Here is a 25,066-nt window from a genome sequence, read left to right as displayed (position 1 = left end):
ACAAATGCGGGTGTATTTCTTAATGGTATCCGAAGGCAGAGCCTCATTTTCACATTATAAATATTTTTTAAATGGAATAATATTAGAACCTTGCACAACGATATTTAGATTGAGAAGGTCCCTTAAGCCTAGTGTGTCATCACGATCTAAAATGTGTTGTTATGCAAATATAATGGACATGCGATAGATGTGATTGTAATTCAAAGTTAAATCCATATTTTCTTCGGATGCGATACTCTTGCTCTTCGTGTATAGAACTTATGGGTTTTTTAACGTGGTCTGTGTAAAGCAACGGGATACAACTTTCCTAAGCTCTAACCCTTCAACGCACCGAAGCTAATCACTAGGCTATCGGGGTGGCCAGAAGAGTATTTAACCAAAATATGTAACACCACCACCATCTTGGATAGCTATAAAATTATCAAGGTATCTAAAATTTGACTCGTTTATGGTTGTAACTTTGTTTATTTCAATTAAATTAAAAGGAATACGCTAACATACTTGTCTGAAATAATATTATATATACTTTATATATAAAAAACGTACGAGGGAATTTGGAGTGGCCCGATAAGGCAGGTGGACTTTCAAAGCAGGTAACCAATCATCCAGGTTTGACTGTACTTTTTTAAAGAACATAAGAAATATAGTCCATGTCAAATTTAAAATAAAAGAAATCAGTTTTTTTCAATGTTCACTAGATATGAGGTTCTTAATTGGCTTATTTACCGCAGTCCGCACTCGTTTTCAATGTTAATCAATGACATTAACATTGAGAATTAAAAGTTGCAAATCGGATGTAATTTACAATTAATTATGACTCAATTATTAACAAATACTGTATTATGCTCTGTTCACCCATCTTCCGTTTTGATTGCCAGCTATGTTTCTAGCGCTTATGTAATTGTTGGCCATTCACCGCCGGATAACTTAAAACGGTCATTATCGAAATAGGAATGGACATTGAAATGCGACTTCTTATGGTATGACCACTAATATAGATGGAAGGAAATTATTATAGGACAGACAGGCAGAGAGAATTGTTTATTATGGTCTTATAAATAGTACATCGTTATTATTCTTAATTTACATAATACAAAGTATTAACAATACAATATAACACAATCTGAAAAAGAAAGAAATGCATTTTCAATAAACATACAACAAAAACGTTTTCAATGTAACGAGGATGAAGCATGTTTTAAACTAATATTTTTTAAACTATCTAATATATATATAATGGCATTATTGAAATAATTTCCATCAACATTATAACTCATCTCTATATCAGTAAAATGTGTGTACCGCAACTGTACTATTAGTGGACGTTATCCTCGCGATCCTGAAAACCATATTTTACTATTTAATCACATGTTTATGTTTACTACCGGCTTTTTATTAAAAACACATGTTATGATCAAAAATATAGTTTAAAGCAATTCTGTGCATATTGCAATAATAACTCAGTGAAGACTATGTCCTGATATCGCTAAATACATGGAGTTAAAATAACGCTCACGAGACAGGCGTTCAGCAACATCAGATAATTGAACTGTTAACATTCCGAACAAAAGCGATTCAAACTGCAATAAATGTGCATGTACATGTAGTCGCCGCTGTATATTTCATTAATCTTATTACCATGTAAACACTGGTAAATGAAACATTTATTATAAAGTACAACATTGGAGGACATCGTTTGTGTTGGGGTTTTTTATTTAGATTATCGCGTCTGTTTCGTTAAGAAAGATCAATATACATTGTGGCAAGTACAGAACACGTAAATGGAAAAGTTCATCTTTAGCGGTTTGCAACTTTATCTAAAACAATATATAACATAAATACATTTTAATATTTTTACGAATTATAACTAAATACTAACATATTACAAATGTTTTTTCGTCAACGTAAAGAAAGTTTACAATAAAGGCTAGGATTTATAAGTATAGTTTCATTTCAGTCTTCACCAGCTCTATAGAATTGAACATACTCTGAATACACATACTCTGATCAAATACCCAACATAATAAACTCGTAAATCTATAAAGTCATTAATGTTATTCTGTTTAAAGTCAACGAAAACAACATTTACAATAACATGGATATGTTTATCATCACATCGATTATATACACTACAAATATGTCCGAATATATATGAGTCCCTGTATAGATTTAGCCAAAGGATAGTCTCATGGTGGTTTCTCATAATCTTAATTAATTTGAAACGATCTTCAGCTCACCCTTGTCAAACTACAGCAAGCATCAAGACTAGTTAAAGACCACAATGGTTGTGAGTTGACAATAAATCGCAATAAATACGATCATGTTACCGATTAGTTTGTCGTTTAACTGCGTTATATAAATGGTTTTTTGGAGTGCGGAACAATCCGATCGTTGTAACTTAGGTTTTCTTCATCCAACCGTTCGCAGGACTTGAACGGACTAATAGAAAAGGCATTTTGAATGGATGCAGTGCTTTTGAAATTAAAACTTTGAGAACAATAAAGATATAATGTATGTTGAAAATTTTCTTTATGAGTACGTACATGTTTGTAACTACTAGTAGTTATGCTATATATAAAGGGTACCATTCGCACATGTATTTGGATCAAACAGAATTGAATAAATTTGATCTTTTTGCTTTTATTATCCGAAAACCGGAGATTTGTCCAAAAGTAGTACTACACTGTTGAAAATATCTAGGGTTATATACCGTTTTTTATATCATTTATTCCGAGAATACATTCAGCATATACGAATAAAATCCATGCGATTGACATGAACATATTTATATCGAGAACATCTGAATTAAATGAGTAAAATAGAAACATATTATAGAAAGAGAAAAAGAATTAGTGATACACTCAATATAGGAATCCACAAACATGTTCTCTGTAAAGAATATGTATTTAAACATTAATATGAGAATATGTTTACAAAAAACAAACATCGCAATATTTGGAATTTACAAAGTTCACAAATGTTTATCTGTAAACAATACTTACTTTAACTTTGATCCAAATTAATACCAAGAACGAATATACATTTATATGTATTAAAGGATTTTGGCAAAGGTTTCAGATATACATTTAAGCGCTTCGAAAAAAGACATGATTTCGACCGTCCCGCGTGATATATTACTATGTATTATTATGCTCCTGCAAAGTATCATATCCACATTGAGTTGATTGAACTGACTGATACACTTGAGTGTAACTTTTGGAAGTGTCTTGAGCCCACAGAGTAAAGGGTAAATATAACAGTTGCATATTGTGCTATGTGGGCAAGTCAAGAGTAGTTGAGCAAGTTCAAGTCCTACAAAGTATATACACTCATGTTTCAAATAAATCGTTAATGGTTTCATTTAGATCACCCCTCTCGGAGTCGTCAACTGCTTCATCAGAGTCAATCTGATCAACACTGCCCTCCATATCCTTATTAGCGTATACATACTGCGACCCCATATTCAGGTTCACATACACTTTCCCAATATCTGCCTCTTTCTCAACTTTTCCTAGCCGAAGCTGCACGCGCTCTAACATGCCTGAGATACACTGCCGAATATCTGCGAAAGACGGTCTCTCGATCGGTGTCTCCAGCCAGCATCTGCGCATGAGTCGGTATCTGAAAAAAGGAAAATATTAATATTTACATAAATGCAGTGGGTTGCAAATAGGGCGAACAGCCCACCTTTTCAAAACTACGATATGAAACAGGAGTGTGCAATGCTCTGCGTAGGGCATGTACATAAACAACTTAACACTACCAGGCGTACCTTTGAGACTGAACGCTCATCTGAAACATTTTATCTTAGCGTACGAAAAAAGCATTTCTCTAAAACAGGATAGGGGATTTTGCTTTTATTTTAATGACATACAGCTGGACATACAAAGGCGAGGGCGAGTATCTTGGTTGTGGTAGTCGCCGACCAGACTTGATGTATCTTTCCATATCCCAGTTGTCTACGACGGTGTACGGAGGAACACCTCGAGTCATCAATTCCCACATCGTGACGCCGAACGACCACTGCAAAGAGACGGGGATACCAATGAGCCTTCAAGAGACGGTGTTAAATTAATTGGCGTTAAATATCACAGTTGTCAACGAAAATATACCGACGTACACCAGGGTCATCACCTCCATGGCGTAAAGCAGAAAGACCAATTAAAAATATGGCGTTCAATATCACACTTATCCACGAAAATGAGCCATAAACTCCAATTACCTTCATGTCCGGTATCTGAATTTAACAAATTATCCATGAAAGGTAATTATTTTAATTTGGGACAAAAATATTTTACTAGTAAAGTTTTGCTGCAGGAGACTCACAATCAAATGACAGTGTAAACTATTGAAATACCTTCGGGGTAAACTTCTTATTGGGGCATATTAAACTGGGTTTGGGGGAAAGAATAAATTAATCCGGTGGAAAATATGTATATATAGACGCTAAATAAAGCAAATTGATACAGATCATACCACATCAGTCTTCTCGTTGAAGATACCGCCGGACAAACTTTCTATAGCCATCCACTTGACCGGTAGTTGGGCGCCCTTCGCGTGTGTGGTGTAGTACGTGCTCTCATAGATGTCACGTGACAATCCGAAGTCCGCGACTTTTACTTGGTTATTTTCGCCTAACCTTGAACAATTACAGACGTTTAAAGCGTCAGGTTCCAATCAAAGAAACTTATATATCAACTGTATTCATGATTTCATTCTGTGGACATAAAAACGCGCACAGTGTGTTCATGTTTTTTATGTTCTTTGCGATCTTAACTGATATGTTTTGAGAATGCATAACGCTTTCAAAAACCGTATTTAGGAAGCGATGACAGTGATGTACTTTTCAATACTGTAAATGACCATTTTCAACGCAAACACTATGTTAGATATAGTTAATGCTTGTAACGGATTTCTATTCAGGATGTGTTTGTATTTAAACAGTTGTCAAAAGAAAATGATGTTCTATTTATTGCATGACGCTTTGTATAACAAAATAGGATCTTAAATTTTTAAGATAAATGATACATATCGAAAACACACATTCATACGTACATACAATTTCTTGCGGCGAGGTCTCGATGTACAAACTTGAGCTCTGCTAGATACTCCATTCCCTTAGCAATGTCAAGGGCGAACGATACCAGGTCCTTAATGGTTGGACTCTGTTGGAAAACGATGGACAAACTTGGTCACTTCAATGATATGACACATTACAATATTGTTACCAAACAGCTTATCGGTGTTAATGGCGGTTAGACAATATTATTGAAACATCCAAAAAAACGTACTGATGCACTTTTAATACTATTATACCTCACTTATATTCTCTATGTTAAATTCCCTATACCCGATCGGTCAATAATTTTAATACTGCCCGGTAATGCTGACTGGCAAAATAATATCACATGCGCAGAAAAGATGCGCGTTCGTTTTTGTTTTTTATGGCCGCCTAAATAACTAGAGCAGATGCCCGCACAATAAATATAATTGCACAATATAACCGTTCAAACTATCGACTACGGCATGAAATAAATACAAATAAAATATTTATCAGGGGAAATCACTGCGTGAGATATTGGGTCACAGATGACCTGAAATCCGTATCACACAAACGCTCATTGTGCTTTATTTACGTCAAAAGTAAAGGCTGCGTTATCTATCGTCTGACACCACCAGCAGAGGAAAAAAGAACTTTGAACGTTTTGCCTCTGTATGGAGGCCAATTCAAATGCATTAATTGTGTCTAAAGAATCCAGAACGTAAAAAGAAATGTTTAACTTCTCAGGAGTTTTCTTGACGAAAATTGTGAATTTGAAAGCTTTTTAAGAGTTGTTTTGGACTACGTTTGTTTTTGCATCTTTAAGAACAGGTAAATGTAAAGACATGGAGTCCTCATCTCCGATCTCGTTAAGGAATGATTTTTTATCTATAAAATCTATTAGTATTTATTTCTGCTACAATGTGTTTATAAAGAATTAAAAATGAGTATTGTTGTATAAAAAAGTTGATTTTTATTTCTGCTGTTTTTGGAAATTTGAAAATGAGTATTGTTATATAACATTTTTTTATTCGTGACCTCGGTCAACATTATTATTCTCAGGTTGACAATTTTCAAAAGCGCCCTCACCGGAATGTACTATTTATATAATAACAGCCATTTTTGTTCACATTATTCAGAGAGCCACAGTGACTTTCCTAATTAGATGATTCCGATAATCGGCCACTTATGCGACACAATAACAAAATGCAAGCAATGAAGAAGAATAAATTGAATGGCTGCATTTCGATGTATTCTAAAATTTGGTAGTGTATGGCACATATTGTCGCATTTCGAACAAACATCATGAGTTGTTTTCTCTTGTATTTATCAGATATTGATAACACTAGTTGCCCTGACTTTTGTGAAACCACAAACCCCTTACAATGTGTCTTACATATATCCTGTCCCTATCTAATACTTTTAGTCACTTCGTACCTATATGACAGAATCTATGATGAACATAGTATATCAGATACTTGGGAATGCATGCAGAAGATATCATTCGCCAATGTATGTTTAAAATCGTACGTGAGTTTCATCATGAAGGTATGACAATACTTGTAGTCGCTTCGTGCCTATATGGCAGAAGCTATGATGGGCTTGTATGTCAGATACTTGGGAATGCATGCAGAAGATATCATTCGCCAATGTATGTTTAAAATCGTACGTGAGTTTCATCATGAAGGTATGACAATACTTGTAGTCGCTTTGTGCCTATATGGCAGAAGCTATGATGGGCATAGTATATCAGATACTTGGGAATGCATGCAAAAGATATCATTCGTCAATGTATATTTAAAATCGTACGTGAGTTTCATCATGAAGGTATGACAATACTTTTAGTCGCTTCGTGCCTATATGACAGAAGCTATGATGGGCTTGTATGTCAGATACTTGGGAATGCATGCAGAAGATATCATTCGCCAATGTATATTTAAAATCGTACGTGAGCTTCATCATGAAGGTATGACAAAAGATCGCCATGTTCCATATAAGGCAGGACAATCAAAGGTAGTTCTTCCTTTTCGAAACAAATAGCCAGAAGACACATGACGTTTGGGTGGTCAAAATTCTTCATCACGTTGGCTTCCTTCAGGAATTGCGGCACGTTCATTTCCGCCTGTTCATTCTCTAGATATTGAAAGAGTCGGCTTTGTTATTTCGAATTGTATGAAATTGTATGTGAAGGCAATTGATAATGTCGACCCACCATTCATGGCGCACCCCCCCCCCCCCCCCTCCTCCCCAATTATTGACGTTATTTTATAAAGTTAATGTTCGAATGTCGAAGATGTTGCACGTTTCATTACTGTCAATAAACAGTTTCAATCAGACCGAAACAAGTGTATTCATATCATACCGACCCGCCCGAGTACACACAATCGTGGCGTGTTTATTTTGGATTAATGAATATATATGTAATACCTTTGAAGTCATTTGCAAGTATTTTCGACTTCTTTTAGACTTTGTGTTAACCTGCGTTATAACATATCGACCTCTCTTCTCAACTTTACTTACTACGTAGAGTTTTAATGGCGACTTTTCTTTTTATATCATCAATGATCATCGAACCCTTGTGCACTGAGCCAAAGTGGCCTGGAAAATAAGTAGACATGAAACGCATGTAAGCACTTATAAGCACCCGTAAGCATTTACAGGCACATGTTAGCATAAATAATCACATGTTAGTACTAATAAGGACCCGTAAGCACATGAAAACATTTACAGGCACATGTTAGCATAAATAATCACATGTAAGTACTTATAAGCATCAGTAAACATATGAAAACATATACAGGCACATATAAGCATACAAAAACACATATGTAAGTACTAATAACGACCCGTAAGCACATAAAAACATTTACAGGCACATATTAGCACATATAAGCACCCGCAAGTACATGAAAGCATATACAGGCACATGTAAGCACATATAAGCATCCGTAAACACATGAAAGCATATACAGGCACATGTAAGCACATATAAGCACCCGTAAGCACATGAAAGCATATACAGGCACATGTAGGCACATATAAGCAATCGTAAACACATGAAAGCATATACAGGCACAAGTAGGCACATTTAAGCATCCGTAAACACATGAAAGCATATACAGGCACGAGTAGGCACATATAAGCCCCCGTAAGCACATGAAAGCATATATAGGCATATATAGGCACATATAAGCACCCTTAAGCACATGAAAGCATATACAGGCACATGCAGGCACATATAGGCACCCGTAAACACACAAAATCAAATATAGGAACACGTAAACACACGTAGACAATATAAAAACAAGGATATGTAAACACACATAGGCACATGTAAGCACTTTTAAGCGTAAATAATCACATGTTAGCACTTGTAAGCGCATATAATCACATGTAAGCACATGCAAGTCCAAGATATCTTCCTGAACGTTTTTAATTAGATTAAAAAATGGGACCAATCGTAAAAAATATTATGTTTCTAGATAATAAAAACGTAACAATGAACGTGAAACTACAACAATTACTACTACTACTACTACTAGTAGTACTACTACTACTACTACTACTACTACTACTACTACTACTACTACTACTACTACTACTACTACTACTACTACTACTACTACTATTACTACTACTACTACTACTACTACTACTACTGCTGCTTCTGCTGCTGCTGCTGCTGCTATTGCTGCTGCGCTATTACAAGTACTACTTCTACTACTATTACTACTATTTGCTTACATAATAAGTGTCTTTTACGGTTGCAATGACAGATTAATTAATCATAATTTACATATTAGAATTCACCATGGCGGCGTATTTGCGTGAAAGTGCAAGGTGATAGTCGGAAATATTGCCCTGGCGTTTTTACTAAATGTTCTATAGTGAGGTTTAATAATGCAATATATTAATAGAATTCCAATGCAACTTTAGGACTAAATAGCTGATGTTTAACCTAGAACATACCGTATTATTACACGTTTACACGTATACTTAATTGTAAACATATATGCAGAAATTCCTTATCTGTAAATTAGTTCCCAGATTTAAGTTAAATCTCGGCACGGAGTCCACCACTTAAATTCAACAGCTGAATGCTGAGAGAAACTTTGCACCAGGAACGTCATTTTTAGTTAATCTTACTGCAAAAACCTTATCAGAAGCAGCCACTGTTTACATTTCTTGTACTACCTTCACGGAAGTTGTATCACGTGATACACATAACAGAAAGCAATGCCGTAGTTATAAATCCCTATCAACATAAAGAAAGCAATGCCGTAGTTATAAATCCCTATCAACATAATACAATTACAAATACTTAACCTTTTCCAATGAGTTTTTCCAAACACAAAAGCTCCCTTTTGATGAGAAGACTTTCATCCTCAAACCTTTTAAGGAGGTTAGCAGTAGACTCTTCCAATGTGTCTGGATAAAAAAATGGACATTGATGGTTCAGGAGATATAATACGTATATTGTTTTGACATAAAGTTTATTAATGAACGATTTAGTTTTGTGTAAAAACGTTTTAATTCTCTTTCTTAAAGTATTTCGATGGATCAAAGTATTTAAGTGCCCTGTGTTCGGAGAGATTTGAAAATGTGCCATATATAAGAATATTAATGTAATTCTATTCAAAATTGAGACCTGCTCAATATTATTGTGAATGAATTAAAATATCTGGCGTGCATTATGCCAACTTAAGCTGTTGATATAGATTAGATAGCACTTTTTCCGATCCAAACATGAAAAAATGTATTATTCAATGCATATAAACCAGAAAGAAGCAGGTCGTCTAAGGAACTATTTCCGTTGGAGAGACTGTGACTATACTGGGCGCCCGGATCCTCTATATGCACCCGCTCCCCGCGGTATCTCACAATGGAGGGACGGTCCCTGTCCAACTGTGCTCTAGAGAAGGAAATGATTCAATAAAGCTGAACAAAAACACGTGATCAAATACCTTGTTAAGTGGCTCGAAAGACATGTTCCAGACGAACTTTTAAATAATACCTTAAACATTTTTCTTCCAAGTAACTTGAACAATGTAAATAAGATTTTCTGTGGATACAATGTCATCATTTTTTTCATTTGCCAAAGCACAAGAAGACTGTTGTTCACCAGAATTTAGAGTTATGTTAATATATTCAAGACAGCTAGTGATTTTATTAAACGTCGCATAAACGCTGAAAGATAGCGCAAACAGAGAAAGGTTCTTTACCTAAATTTGTTTCTGTGGGAGCGATTCGAAACCTTTCTGTAGATGAATATACTTAAACATCCTAAAACAACTACACCAACCACCACCATAATGACCGCAATCACTGTTGAGCTGTGTCCTTCCGAGACGACATGGGGTGACTGCTTTGTTGAGTTGGTTAAGCCAATTGATTCTGTTGGAACAGTGGAACTTGCTTCAAATAGTTTGTCTGAATCAAGGTGAAGGATTCCAGGGTGGTACATTAGATTGTCTCCAAATGATACCTGAAACATACAGTAAGAAAACAGCAATAATTGTATCTTTTCAGAGAGAAAGGTACAATAACATATGTTTTATTTTCTCAAAAACTGAAATGTATTCTTGTTGTTCTGTTACCATGATGTGCACCCAATAACTCTTTCTTGTAGAAAAGTGTCCTAGCTTGTCATAGAGCACGTCAGCGTGTATTGAGCAGTTCAGCCTCTCATTTGTTACTTTGGAAACGTTCACGTGACCAATTTTATAACCTTTTACTCGGATGTCTTCTTTATTGACATTCAGTAGTCCTTTCCCCTGAAATGTTAATATCATTTTGTGTCAATAAGAATGTTATAAACTTGAACATTTAATTTTGCGTCGAAATATTTTGCTGTGCGTCTTAATGTTCCGAAAGGAAATACGAGTACTTTACCTTTTATTATTAATTTGTAGTTCATTGAAATTAATATTACACACACGCATCCAAAGTAGACACATTGTTTGAGTAAATACAGATAAGCAGAACAGCCATTGATATTCTCATGTTCTTGAACGATGATACATCAGCCGTTACCTTGAGTACAAATGTGACTGCATTTTCATTCCAAGGTACCTCGCATATATTCTGTACCTGTCCAAGAACTTCAAAACCGAATACAACTGGGTCTTCGACTATGTGCACATAAAGGCTGTTCTCGTCATGTGGTTTATTCATACCACCAAGATATGACAAATTTGTACGAAGGACGTATTCCTGAGATATGTAGACCGTTGAGTTTTCCAAATCATTGCCACCAATCAACTGGGGTGTGAAGCAATGTAGATTTGTGTTCGTGCTTGCTTCACACATGGCACCTCCCTGTAAGTTTTGATCTATAACTTTGACCAGAGCATGTGGCCGGACATGGGCCTTATACATCTACGAATAACCTAACCTAATAATCTGTGGAATCTCAAGCATTCATCAGTGGGAGAAACATACGATAATGGCCCAAATTTTAAACATTTCAAAGTAAAATTTGTCTTAATTAAGAAAAATGACTGGAGTTATTCGCATGTTCATTGTTTTTCTTAAATAAAGATCAAAAGTAGACGGCAGGTTACAAAATATTTCTACGATTTCAACGGTTATTATTTTATAATACGAATTTTATACTAGATTTAAGTTGGCAAAATCCTTACCCGAGAAACAATTTTTCCTGATTCAGTTTCAAAGAAGACATAGGTCATTCCTAAACTAGTAAGATTGTTGCCACATATTGTAACTCGAATTCCGCCACTAAAAGGTATAATTCGTAAAAGAAAATAAATGTAGAAGAACATAAAATTATCTAAATACACAACGCTTTTCTGTGATACTAAATCATTTTAAAAGTATGACATTAATAGTATGTTCGTCAATCCTTTAATTCAATGTTAAGTTTTAAACAGGTGGAAAATCGTTAGAACTGACAATCATGTTTATTTATTAACTCGGACTTCGCGTCTTTCTTGTAACACTCTTTGTCTTTGACAAACCTTGGAATAACAGTAATAACTTCGTGTTTAAGATATGCTGGTGGTGATACATTCAAAATGACCGTCTTGGTTACATTGTCGATGGTAATATTCATACTTGTATTTACAGTTGTCTGAACTCCAGTCAGTAAAACACAGAGGAAATCACTGGAACTAATCGTTTCCCTAAACAATAAAACAATTTTGTCATGCATATATAAACATAGACATTTCGAAAGCACAGATCAAAACTATGTGAAATTGTCTGGATATAATAAAAATTCAATTCATTCAATATGTTAAAAATCAGTCATTCTTTGCATTGCAATAATCAAGTTTAATCAAACCTGTTATTAAAAATGTCGCTGAATACACTCAATATATACAAGCACGACAATATGTCTATGCAAACAACTGCTTAGAACACATTTTTTTCAGAATAATCAAACAACACGGCGGAGGTCCAATTTTGCAATAGTACGAGACTTACCGTTGCACACGGCACTGTTCACCGGCCACATCGATATCAATCATTTTGGCCATGTCCAAATTAACGCCATGTATGCGGAACACAGAGCCAGGCACCAGTGAGGATGTTTGAGGAATAACGGATGAGGCGCTCGGGGAATCTCTCTGTTGGATTGTATATATAGAAATACATAAAAGAAACAAAAATCAAGTTGTTTTTTCAAGTTAATTTGTAAACAAACTTTAACCCATAATATAAGCATCACAATATATACATATATATTATTTGTTTTTACTGAGTACTAAGTTTCCTTGCAGTTTTCATAGAATTATTAATATCATCAACTGATTTCCGGCCTTCTCAGCAAGCATTTACTGACCAACGATATCCCTGCTTCCTTTAGACATAAGCAAGGAATACAAATCATGTATGAATTAATTAACAAAATTCGTACTAGTTACATTCTAACGTTACATGTAAAGGGCTCGGTTAATTTATCGTCACCGACTCGTACTGATCTGCGTAAATTTGAATACATATAGATAAATACACGAACAAGCTTTCCTTGAAACCTATTTTTAAGAAAAATTGCATTAATTCACAAAAGGCCTTTTTTGCAATTAAAGGATTGACTCACAACCCATCCCTAGGTTTACTAGGATATGTTTTTACCATAATGTGCAATGTAAATAGATTGTCCGTTGTCGTTTATTCATCACGGAAACACTCCCTTTGCTCATCTAGTTTATCAAATTGAACATATTGTGAACATAAAGTTGATAAGAGATAGGCCCCTATACTTAGACGGATCTTTCTTAGAGTCTGATTGTGCATCGGGGAAAATACTATCCCTCCATATATCTTGAAAACTGCCTGTATTCAAAACCTTATTAAATACTGGACGTCGTGTGACGGTGGCCGCTAAATACGGTGATCACGTGATATTTCTCCACATGAACCCGGCCGTTTACTCCCGGTCTTTGTGATTTGCTCTAACAAGTAATCATATGTGTACACACCGACATTAATGATTATATTGTCAACGCTCATTGAAGAGGCATATTGACCCCGATTTCAAGGCTTCAAATAATATTTTGCCTAATTCATGTCAATGCTTTTGTACCCGTTCCGTATGTCCTCGAGTACTTAAAACCTTACTGCATGAAACCAAATAGAATATACAATATACTCATTTTTTTTGTTTTAAATTTGAAATAGCTGATTCGTATTCAATAAGCCTCAATTCTCACCAATTCATTTATTTGTGCCCTACTACATTCCTCTTTCCGCACGCACTCCGAGTTTGTGTCTGATTCCAAACACCAGACACACGCACTTGTATCCCGTCTGCAGCTTGCAAAGTCCCCGTGCATGTTGCACGTGCTTATGTTCAAAAGGATCAACTAAAATTACGATAGAAACACTTTTATGAAGAAGTCGTCACATTAAAGATATCAAAAACAGTCAGTCAAGAGCATACACATTGCAAAATACAAGGTATATTATAAGGCAAAGTTATCATTCTGTATTTGTTATTAGTGAACATGAAGTAACACAATGTAAAGTGATAACTTTTATCTGTCTCAAAGACGAGCACAATGATTTTTTTCAGAACGGAATTGAGAAGTAAACTAGGAATCTAGCGAAGTTAAAGGGAAAAAGTATATGTTAATAATTTAACATTGAAATTCGCTAATTAAAGATAAGGAAATATGAAATACGACGATGTACAAAATGTGTTTAAACGTTTCAAAAGTGATCAAAGAACGCGAATAATCATCACCTGTCTTCCAAACCTGACATAAAGTCCTTCTGCAACAACCCACAGGGCAGCGTTTGTGACGTCCATCCTTGCTTCCGAGTCCGTATCTTTAACTTTGATTGTGGCAAGAATGTCCGGAAACAAGCCGTAGTTTACCTAAAATTATCATATTGTCATTTTTGATCTGGATTGCCAGCATAGTTAACTTAGTATGTTGTTCAGGGCTAGTCTTTTACACGGTTAAGGATGTGTGTGCCCTTTATTACCGACCAGCATTCGTTTGCAAAGACCCTTAATATGACGTGCTCTTACCTTTTGTACGACCCCTGAATCAAGCAAGAAGAAAATGACCGTGGTTTGCTTTTCCTCGCCTACAGCCATGGCAAGCACATCACTCTCAAGAAATACGGGATATGTAGCGGGGGCAAGAGTGAGGATTTTAGACGATGAAATTTCGCTATGTTTTTTCTGTACAAAATGAGGAAATACATATGTACACATTACAATGGACAAGGAATGCAGAATATATTACACAACATTAATTACAGAGCGTTAGATCTAAGCATTTGTATGAATGCAACTAAAGTGAATATGCTTTATTTAAGGTATAAAAACCTTGCAGTTACTTCTTGCTTATTTAACAGTGTTACTAAGTAATTATGAAACAACTTTACAGTAATAAGTAAATAGAATTTAAATTATTAATATAGAAGCACAAACCATAAGGTAACAAGGACATGCAGTGTCTTGAGCGCAGCTGGTAGGCCGATTAAGCCAATAGAGAGACGCCCCACGCTTTTCTTCCATGCATCCCGGCAAAACTTCGTTCATCTCCTCGTCTAAGTACCCGAGGGCAACATGGTAAAGGATGGAATCATTGGAATGGTTTGCGTCGTCTTGGTATAGGAGAAGAAGCGTTTTGTCGGTGTCGTTTTTGTCAAATAGGCTTGCACAAACGAATGACATGTTTGCGTTTGTAACTCGGAATGGTAATTCAGTGAGATTCCCTGAGAGGGATAAACGGATGAATGAGTACGTGTACGAATCTAGAGGGTATAGTTCCGTATAGTATTTCACAATAAAGTATGCGTTTGATCCGTTTTTGAACTCGTATAGAATATCAAATTTGAATGACGGATGCAATTTGTAGATATCAAGAAGACGAATATTGTATGATGCATTTTTTCCTATCTCATACACGGCAAAGAGACTTGACCTTCCACGAGATGTGTAAAGGTTCACTGATTTCGCAAAAATCACATTCCATGAATCTTTTCCCATTTGAAATACAAACGAATGCGATGCTTTGTCAGAAAACTCTTCAAAGTCAACATTCACAACGTTTGCGTTAAGACTGTTATTAAATGATGAAACAGTAAAAATGCTCCCGTTTCCTAACTTTAAAGCCAACAGCAACGTCGTTTTCTCGGATGTTGAGGTCACTATATCCAGTACCGAAACTTCATTAATCTCCTTGTACACGCAATAATCTCCTACGTACTTACACATCTCAGTCATACCTATTTGAATATTGTCTTTAACAGAAAGATTTGCTGAGAAGGAAACAACTGTATTTCCGTGTGTCACAAACACTTCTCCTGACGAAGATATCTTAGTACCTGTAATAGTTCCATTGCTTACAAATTTATTTCCTTGAGTATGAATAATAAATAAGTTTAAAATGGTGAAAATTAAGAGTCGTTTAATGACTGATTTTTGCGCATCCATTTTGTCCTAAAACCCTTATCGTTTACGTTTTAAATCGTTAAGAATACATAATGATATTCAGTAAGCCATATTAAATTGCACTAGTTGCACATTTATGCTAATGCTGCACATTGATATTTTAATCTCTTAACTTATAGCGTATGTGAAATATAAGATCCGTGTTAAGTAATGATACTGTTACATTGTGAGCACTGGATTGTCGTTTATTAAGTGTTAGGTATATGTAACCGGATATATATGGGACATCAACTGAGCAATCAGTTTTTTTAATCGAAGAAAACGGAATTGCGTATGCATCTTAAGATACGCAAGCCTTTGTAACCTTTTCGATTTTCACTTGATAAAGTCTTAAATGGAGGACTGCTTAATTTCACGATTTGTATAATACTAATATTTACAGTTCGCACTTCTTTATTCAGTTAGCCAATGCAATCGCTGTATTGGGTTGAAATTTGAAAAATATTTGTCATAAAATGCCAAGACGCCTTGATATGTAGAAAATGAATCAGTTATTTTCCTTTATGCGGTCTACAAGACCAAACTCAATTGCGTACGTGACAAAATTGGTCAAACTGTAAGTGTTATTGTTCATATTTTGAATTAATGGAAGAAATATAAATACGCCTTACCAAACATATACTTAAAGGTTTATATGAAATACGTACTAAATGATTTACAGTCTTTTGAGAATATTCAATTTCCCCAGACCTGTATCGTTGAATATGATATTGGATTTAGTAATTCCAAGACAATTTATTACACGAGTATGAAATTTCCGCAGTTTTGAAATAGTATATCGAGTAATACATTCAATGGTAATATTGTTAGTAACGTGATCTTAAAATGATGAAGGCAAACCTATGTTAAAGTGTGTATTTTTCGCAGCCACCCAATCTTGAAGGCGTACACTAAAGGGTTGACAGCCGAATTGAGAACAAACATCACGCTCACGATATACCTTAGGTTCCGTTCCCGATTCCCTGTTGAGTGTTCCACAACCATGACAACCGCTATGGGTAAAGTGAACATGTTAAAAAGCAACATTATGAATCCAATAGTACCCTGAGCAAGCCGCTGTGTCCTAGCTTGGCGATTAACGCTAGAGGATGGCGCATTGGTTGACTCCGGATCGACGACCGATACAGTGTTTGTGTCGGGTCCTAAAGGTAACACATGGCGCAACTCCGATCGAAATCGGACAACAGCCACCGTGTAGAAAATGTCTGTTAATAGTTGTGGTATCACTTAAAATATAGCAAGAAATCCTAACGCTCGTTGTTCTTTTGTAAACAGTTCATCGACCACACATGCCTTCAAAGGCTTGTTCTCGTTTCTCCATACGTAAAATGGAATAAAACAAATCACACAACTGAGCGACCAGGACACAGTAGATAATATCAGAGGGAACCGTTTACTCTGATTTCTATTTTGAATCAATACAAATTTTATTTTCCACGATCGATGAAAGCAGATTCCCATTACGTGGTAAAGAGAAGCTAACTGCGCGAGAAAAAATACAAAGAAAAACGGCATGCACGTGAAATAGTCATTAAAAAACCTCAAACGATTCCGCCATGAGAATGGGTACGCAGGCAGTTCCAACTGTGAAGTCACAGATGGATAAGCTGAAGACGAACCACGTAAAGGGAGGCCACCTTGTCCTTATTTTGCACAAAAAGGTAACCACTATGACAAGGTTAGTTAAGACTACAGATAATATTACAAACCAGGCAATTATCACAAGGGAGCTGTGTACATTGTCTTTGATGGTCACTGAAAACCCTGTTGTGTCATTTTCAGAAACCGTGGAGTTGGGTCTGGAATTCATTGCGTCTGTAAATGATAAAAACACGTCAGGTCAGATAGCTATTGGATGACTACATGGCTGCGTCACTCGTGAAATATAGCTTTCGATGCTCACTAAGTGAAATATATCGCGATCTTACACTAAAACAAACACGTATCTTCTCTGTATTACATTGTACACAGAGATGACAGAAATAAACTATAATCCTAAATCTACTTTGTATTTTTTTAAATGCAATTTAATGAAATAAAAAAATAACCTTACCTTGAATTAGATATCGTGATATGAACGAAAATTAGCTCAATTAAGCCATTTAAATTCAATTGTTTATACCAATTATCTATCACTCAAGTACTTTAATGTCCTAGCAGTTTCCTCAAACTATTCAAATTGTTTACATGCTTAAAAGTATTGTGCCTCAATATACATTTGATGATTAGTGTTTCTTTACTCCTAAAGTAAATATATCCACACACAAATAACCGCACATGGATTTCCACATGACAAGCCAGACTTATGATAGTTACATCTATTATATATGTGTTCATTCCATACGTTGTCAGGGCGAACCTTAGATATTGGGTGTAGAATATAACAATACCAGTACAATGATACATAGGCAGACAGAGCAAGGTAATATATAAATATCAGATGCCATGAAGGGTGAGCATACATTTAATGATAACCCGTAAAAATTAACTTTTACCAAGGTGATTACATTATATGTTATTACCCTCAAAGACATCTGATATTAATTTAATTATACCGAAGAAATATTGTTTACACCGGTAACGTCTGCAAGTGTGATGATGATTGAACAAGGCATTAACTCAGTCGAAACAACTTTGCCATCATGGGCAAGCTTCGGGAAGTACCGTATTTTTTCCTCTGTCATAAATGTTGGATTATTGCAGAGGTGTTTCAAATAGCTACAAACTACAATAAAGTTATTATTTTTCAAGCGTAATTATGTCGTCATATGATGACCTGTTTCCGGTTTATTTAAATTTCTAGTACAAGATTTTGTGTCTCCTTCCACGAATTTTCGAAAGTATATTGCGCCCAGGCACTTGAGAAAGCAAGAAACCAATTTAAGATTGCACTTGACTAGTATTAAAACTAATCACATGAGACATTACGAATATATTTTTACCTCCCTTCCGTAGAATGTATAGAAAAAATGACTTGGGCATCATTTCTGATTATCAGCCCGCACTATCACCCTCTGCCGCACTGCTACCATCTGACTTTATGTATAAAAAATAGAGAGTCTTATGAAATTATTATAATTATTTATTTAGTTATAACATAAATATTGACTGCCTTGAGATTGACAGTGCGTATTGCCCTTGCCACGGTTGACATTACTTACCGCAGGTTGACAATATGTACTGTCATTTGTCAATTTAAAATGCACATTCAACCAGTTAGAAATTAACTGAGGGGATACAATTAAAAAAACATATCCAAGCAGTAGGCAATTGTCTGAGGGGGTACAATTAGAAAACCCATGTTTAACAGTAGCTTATTGTTTGAGGGGATACAGTTAGAAAACCCATCTTCAGCCAGTAGGTAATTGTCTGAGGGGGTACAATAAGAAAACCCTTCTTCAACCAGTAGGTAATTGTCTGAGGGGGTACAATTAGAAAACCCATCTTGAACCAGTAGCTAATAAACTGAGGGGGTACAATTAAAAAACCCATCTTCAACCAGTAGCTAATAAACTGAGGGGTATTATTAGAAAACCCACCTTCAACCAGTAGGTAATTGTCAGAGGGGATACAATTAGAAAACCCATCTTCAACCAGTAGGTAATTGTCTGAGGGGGTACAATTAAAAAACCCATCTTCAACCAGTAGGTAATTGTCTGAGGGGATACAATTAGAAAACCCATCTTCAACCAGTAGCTAATCAACTGAGGTGTTACAATTAGGAAACCCATCTTCAACCAGTAGGCAATTGTCTGAGGGGATACAATTAGAAAACCCATGTTTAACAGTAGCTTATTGTTTGAGGGGATACAGTTAGAAAACCCATCTTCAGCCAGTAGGTAATTGTCTGAGGGGGTACAATAAGAAAACCCTTCTTCAACCAGTAGGTAATTAACTGACGGGGTACAATTAGAAAACCATCTTCAACCAGTAGGTAATTGTCTGAGGGGATACAATTAGAAAACCCATCTTCAACCAGTAGGTAATTGTCTGAGGGGATACAATTAGAAAACCCATCTTCAACCGGTAAGTAATTGTCTGAGGGGATACAATTAGAAAACCCATCTTCAACCAGTAGGTAATTGTCAGAGGGGATACAATTAGGAAACCAATCTTCAGCCAGTAGGTAATTGTCTGAGGGAATACAATAAGAAAACCAATCTTCAGCCAGCAGGTAATTGTCTGAGGGGGTACAATTAGAAAACCCATCTTCAACCAGTAAGTAATTGTCTGAGAGGGTACAATTAGAAACCAATCTTCAGCCAGTAGGTAATTGTCTGAGGGGATACAATTAGAAAACCAATCTTCAGCCAGTAGGTAATTGTCTGAGGGGATACAATTAGAAAACCCATCTTCAACCAGTTGGTAATTGTCTGAGGGGGTACAATTAGAAAACCCATCTTGAACCAGTAGCTAATAAACTGAGGGGGTACAATTAAAAAACCCATCTTCAACCAGTAGCTAATATACAGAGGGGGTATTATTAGAAAACCCACCTTCAACCAGTAGGTAATTGTCAGAGGGGATACAATTAGAAAACCCATCTTCAACCAGTAGGTAATTGTCAGAGGGGATACAATTAAATAACACATCTTCAACCAGTAGGTAATTGTCTGAGGGGGTACAATTAGAAAACCCATCTTCAACCAGTAGCTAATCAACTGAGGGGTTACAATTAGAAAACCCATCTTCAACCAGTAGGCAATTGTCTGAGGGGGTACAATTAGAAAACCCATGTTTAGCAGTAGCTTATTGTTTGAGGGGATACAGTTAGAAAACCCATCTTCAGCCAGTAGGTAATTGTCTGAGGGGGTACAATAAGAAAACCCTTCTTCAACCAGTAGGTAATTGTCTGAGGTGGTACAATTAGAAAACCATCTTCAACCAGTAGGTAATTGTCAGAGGGGATACAATTAGAAAACCCATCTTCAACCGGTAAGTAATTGTCTGAGGGGATACAATTAGAAAACCCATCTTCAACCAGTAGGTAATTGTCAGAGGGGATACAATTAGGAAACCAATCATCAGCCAGTAGGTAATTGTCTGAGGGGATACAGTTAGAAAACCCATCTTCAACCAGTAGGTAATTGTCTGAGGGGGTACAATTAGAAAACCATCTTCAACCAGTAGGTAATTGTCAGAGGGGATACAATTAGAAAACCCATCTTCAACCGCTAAGTAATTGTCTGAGGGGATACAATTAGAAAACCCATCTTCAACCAGTAGGTAATTGTCAGAGGGGATACAATTAGGACACCAATCATCAGCCAGTAGGTAAATGTCTGAGGGGGTACAATTAGAAAACCATCCTCAACCAGTAGGTAATTGTCTGAGGGGATACAATTAGAAAACCCATCTTCAACCGGTAAGTAATTGTCTGAGGGGATACAATTAGAAAAGCCATCTTCAACCAGTAGGTAATTGTCAGAGGGGATACAATTAGGAAACCAATCTTCAGCCAGTAGGTAATTGTCTGAGGGAATACAATAAGAAAACCAATCTTCAGCCAGCAGGTAATTGTCTGAGGGGGTACAATTAGAAAACCCATCTTCAACCAGTAAGTAATTGTCTGAGAGGGTACAATTAGAAACCAATCTTCAGCCAGTAGGTAATTGTCTGAGGGGATACAATTAGAAAACCAATCTTCAGCCAGTAGGTAATTGTCTGAGGGGATACAATTAGAAAACCCATCTTCAACCAGTAGGTAATTGTCTGAGGGGGTACAATTAGAAAACCCATCTTGAACCAGTAGCTAATAAACTGAGGGGGTACAATTAAAAAACCCATCTTCAACCAGTAGCTAATATACAGAGGGGGTATTATTAGAAAACCCACCTTCAACCAGTAGGTAATTGTCAGAGGGGATACAATTAGAAAACCCATCTTCAACCAGTAGGTAATTGTCAGAGGGGATACAATTAGAAAACCCATCTTCAACCAGTAGGTAATTGTCTGAGGGGGTACAATTAGAAAACCCATCTTCAACCAGTAGCTAATCAACTGAGGGGTTACAATTAGAAAACCCATCTTCAACCAGTAGGCAATTGTCTGAGGGGGTACAATTAGAAAACCCATGTTTAGCAGTAGCTTATTGTTTGAGGGGATACAGTTAGAAAACCCATCTTCAGCCAGTAGGTAATTGTCTGAGGGGATACAATTAGAAAACCCATCTTCAACCAGTAGGTAATTGTCTGAGGTGGTACAATTAGAAAACCATCTTCAACCAGTAGGTAATTGTCAGAGGGGATACAATTAGAAAACCCATCTTCAACCGGTAAGTAATTGTCTGAGGGGATACAATTAGAAAACCCATCTTCAACCAGTAGGTAATTGTCAGAGGGGATACAATTAGGAAACCAATCATCAGCCAGTAGGTAATTGTCTGAGGGGATACAGTTAGAAAACCCATCTTCAACCAGTAGGTAATTGTCTGAGGGGGTACAATTAGAAAACCATCTTCAACCAGTAGGTAATTGTCAGAGGGGATACAATTAGAAAACCCATCTTCAACCGCTAAGTAATTGTCTGAGGGGATACAATTAGAAAACCCATCTTCAACCAGTAGGTAATTGTCAGAGGGGATACAATTAGGACAACAATCATCAGCCAGTAGGTAAATGTCTGAGGGGGTACAATTAGAAAACCCATCTTCAACCAGTAAGTAATTGTCTGAGGGGGTACAATTAGAAACCCATCTTCAGCCAGTAGGTAATTGTCTGAGGGGATACAATTAGAAAACCAATCTTCAGCCAGTAGGTAATTGTCTGAGGGGATACAATTAGAAACCCCATCTTCAACCAGTAGGTAATTGTCAGAGGGGATACAATTAGAAAACCCATCTTCAGCCAGTAGGTAATTGTCTGAGGGAATACAATTAGAAAACCCATCTTCAGCCAGTAGGTAATTGTCTGAGGGGATACAATTAGAAAACCCACCTTCAACCAGTAGGTAATTGTCAGAGGGGATACAATTAGAAAACCCATCTTCAGCCAGTAGGTAATTGTCTGAGAGGGTACAATTAGAAAACCCATCTTCAACCAGTAGGTAATTGTCTGAGGGGGTGCAATTAGAAACCCCATCTTCAGCCAGTAGGTAATTGTCTGAGGGGGAACAATTAGAAAACCCTTCTTCAGCCAGTAGGTAATTGTCAGAGGGGATACAATTAGAAAACCCATCTTCAGCCAGTAGGTAATTGTCAGAGGGGATACAATTAGAAAACCCATCTTCAACCAGTAGGTAATTGTCTGAAGGGATACAATTAGAAAACCCATCTTCAACCAGTAGGTAATTGTCTGAGAGGGTCCAATTAGAAAACCATCTTCAACCAGTAGGTAATTTTCAGAGGGGGTACAATAAGAAACCCACCTTCAACCAGTAGGTAATTGTCTGAGGGGATACAATTAGAAAACCCATATTCAACCAGTAGGTAATTGTCCGAGGGGATACAATTAGAAAACCAATCTTCAGCCAGCAGGTAATTGTCTGAGGGGGTACAATTAGAAAACCCATCTTCAACCAGTAGGTAATTGTCTGAGGGGGTACAATTAGAAACCCATCTTCAACCAGTAGGTAATTGTCTGAGGGGATACAATTAGAAAACCAATCTTCAGCCAGTAGGTAATTGTCTGAGGGGATACAATTAGAAAACCAATCTTCAGCCAGTAGGTAATTGTCTGAGGGGGTACAATTAGAAAACCCATCTTCAACCAGTAGGTAATTGTCTGAGGGGATACAATTAGAAACCCATCTTCAGCCAGTAGGTAATTGTCTGAGGGAATACAATAAGAAAACCCATCTTCAACCAGTAGGTAATTGTCAGAGGGGATACAATTAGAAAACCCATCTTCAGCCAGTAGGTAATTGTCTGAGAGGGTACAATTAGAAAACCCATCTTCAACCAGTAGGTAATTGTCTGAGGGGGTACAATTAGAAACCCCATCTTCAGCCAGTAGGCAATTGTCTGAGGGGGTACAATTAGAAAACCCATCTTCAGCCAGTAGGTAATTGTCAGAGGGGGTACAATCAGAAAACCCTTCTTCAACCAGTAGGTAATTGTCTGAGAGGGTACAATTAGAAAGCCCATCTTCAACCAGTAGGTAATTGTTTGAGGGGGTACAATAAAAAAAACATATTCAACCAGTAGGTAGTTAACTGAGGTGGTACAATTAAAAAAATCTTCAATCAGCTTAGGGCTGTACTTTTCAAAACTCACTTTCAAACAGTAGGCTATTATCTGAAGGTGCTCATTTAAAAACTCATCTTTAAAAAGTAACGAATTATTTGACAGAACGCTTCTTCAATCAAACATTGTCTAGAAGTCAGCCCGCTCTTGTATCCAAATCATGCGTCAGCGCGCTCATTTTTAGGCTTTGACACAATTTCAACAGGGACATTTCCGATAATAAAATGACGACCTTACGTGTAAATCGGATGCCCGAAAGATTAACGTCACCATTAAGTCATTGGTATGAATAAGCAACGCTATTTCCGTTTAAATTTCTCCATATGTAACAATGATATCGTCAAGTGTAAGAAAATGTCACATGTGGGTTACAATGTGAATAAAGTAATTTCCGTTTAAATTTCTTCATATGTAACAATGTTATCGCCAAGTGTAAGAAAATGTCACATGTGGATTACAATGTGAATAAAGCAATTTCCGTTTAAATTTCTTCATATGATACACTGTTATAGCCAAGTGTTAGATATTGTCACATGTGGATTATAATGTGAATAAATCTATTGCCGTTTTAATTTCTTCATATGTAACAATGTTATCGCCAAGTGTAAGAAAATGTCACATGTGGATTACAATGTGAATAAATCTATTGCCGTTTTAATTTCTTCATATGTAACACTGTTATCGCCAAGTGTTAGAAAATGTCACATGTGTGTTACAATGTGAATAAAGGAATGGCAAGAAGTGATCCAGACACTATAGAACGGTTCTATTTCTGGGAACTCAGCAGATTTAGTGCAAGATGTGTCACTGAATAACAATTGTTTGTATGGCCAGTGTTAGGTGAACTATTTACTATTAATGATATTTCCTATTCAAAGTATATTGAACATTATAGTTATACTATGTATGG

The 25,066-nt window shown here is 36.3% G+C and overlaps 1 protein-coding gene across 2 annotated transcripts; it reads right to left on the bottom strand.

The window, feature by feature from the left end:
• Positions 1-1,077: 1,077 nt before the first annotated feature.
• LOC128205084 (hepatocyte growth factor receptor-like) lies at positions 1,078-16,116 on the bottom strand. 2 transcript variants are annotated; one of them, XM_052906502.1, is made up of 18 exons: positions 14,949-16,116; positions 14,541-14,696; positions 14,250-14,384; positions 13,717-13,869; positions 12,488-12,630; positions 12,019-12,183; positions 11,683-11,779; positions 11,075-11,359; positions 10,639-10,815; positions 10,264-10,526; positions 9,820-9,953; positions 9,368-9,469; positions 7,562-7,639; positions 6,990-7,174; positions 5,056-5,165; positions 4,477-4,639; positions 3,887-4,023; positions 1,078-3,621 (listed from the first exon to the last, which is right to left on the bottom strand). In XM_052906502.1, the coding sequence occupies exons 1-18, from the start codon at positions 15,954-15,956 to the stop codon at positions 3,330-3,332; spliced, it is 3,783 nt and encodes a 1,260-aa protein (XP_052762462.1). In that variant the 5' UTR covers positions 15,957-16,116; the 3' UTR covers positions 1,078-3,329. The 2 variants fall into 2 exon arrangements, with proteins under 2 accessions (XP_052762462.1, XP_052762461.1); XM_052906501.1 differs by lacking the exons at positions 1,078-3,621; positions 3,887-4,023; positions 4,477-4,639; positions 5,056-5,165 and having other exon boundaries at positions 6,903-7,174; positions 11,114-11,359.
• Positions 16,117-25,066: the final 8,950 nt, after the last annotated feature.

This window comes from Mya arenaria, chromosome 10 (assembly GCF_026914265.1).
Source record: "Mya arenaria isolate MELC-2E11 chromosome 10, ASM2691426v1".
In the NCBI taxonomy this organism is placed as follows: Eukaryota; Metazoa; Mollusca; class Bivalvia; order Myida; family Myidae; genus Mya; species Mya arenaria.
The sequence above is the reverse complement of the archived record's forward strand: the minus strand, read 5'-3'. Positions and strand labels throughout refer to the sequence as shown.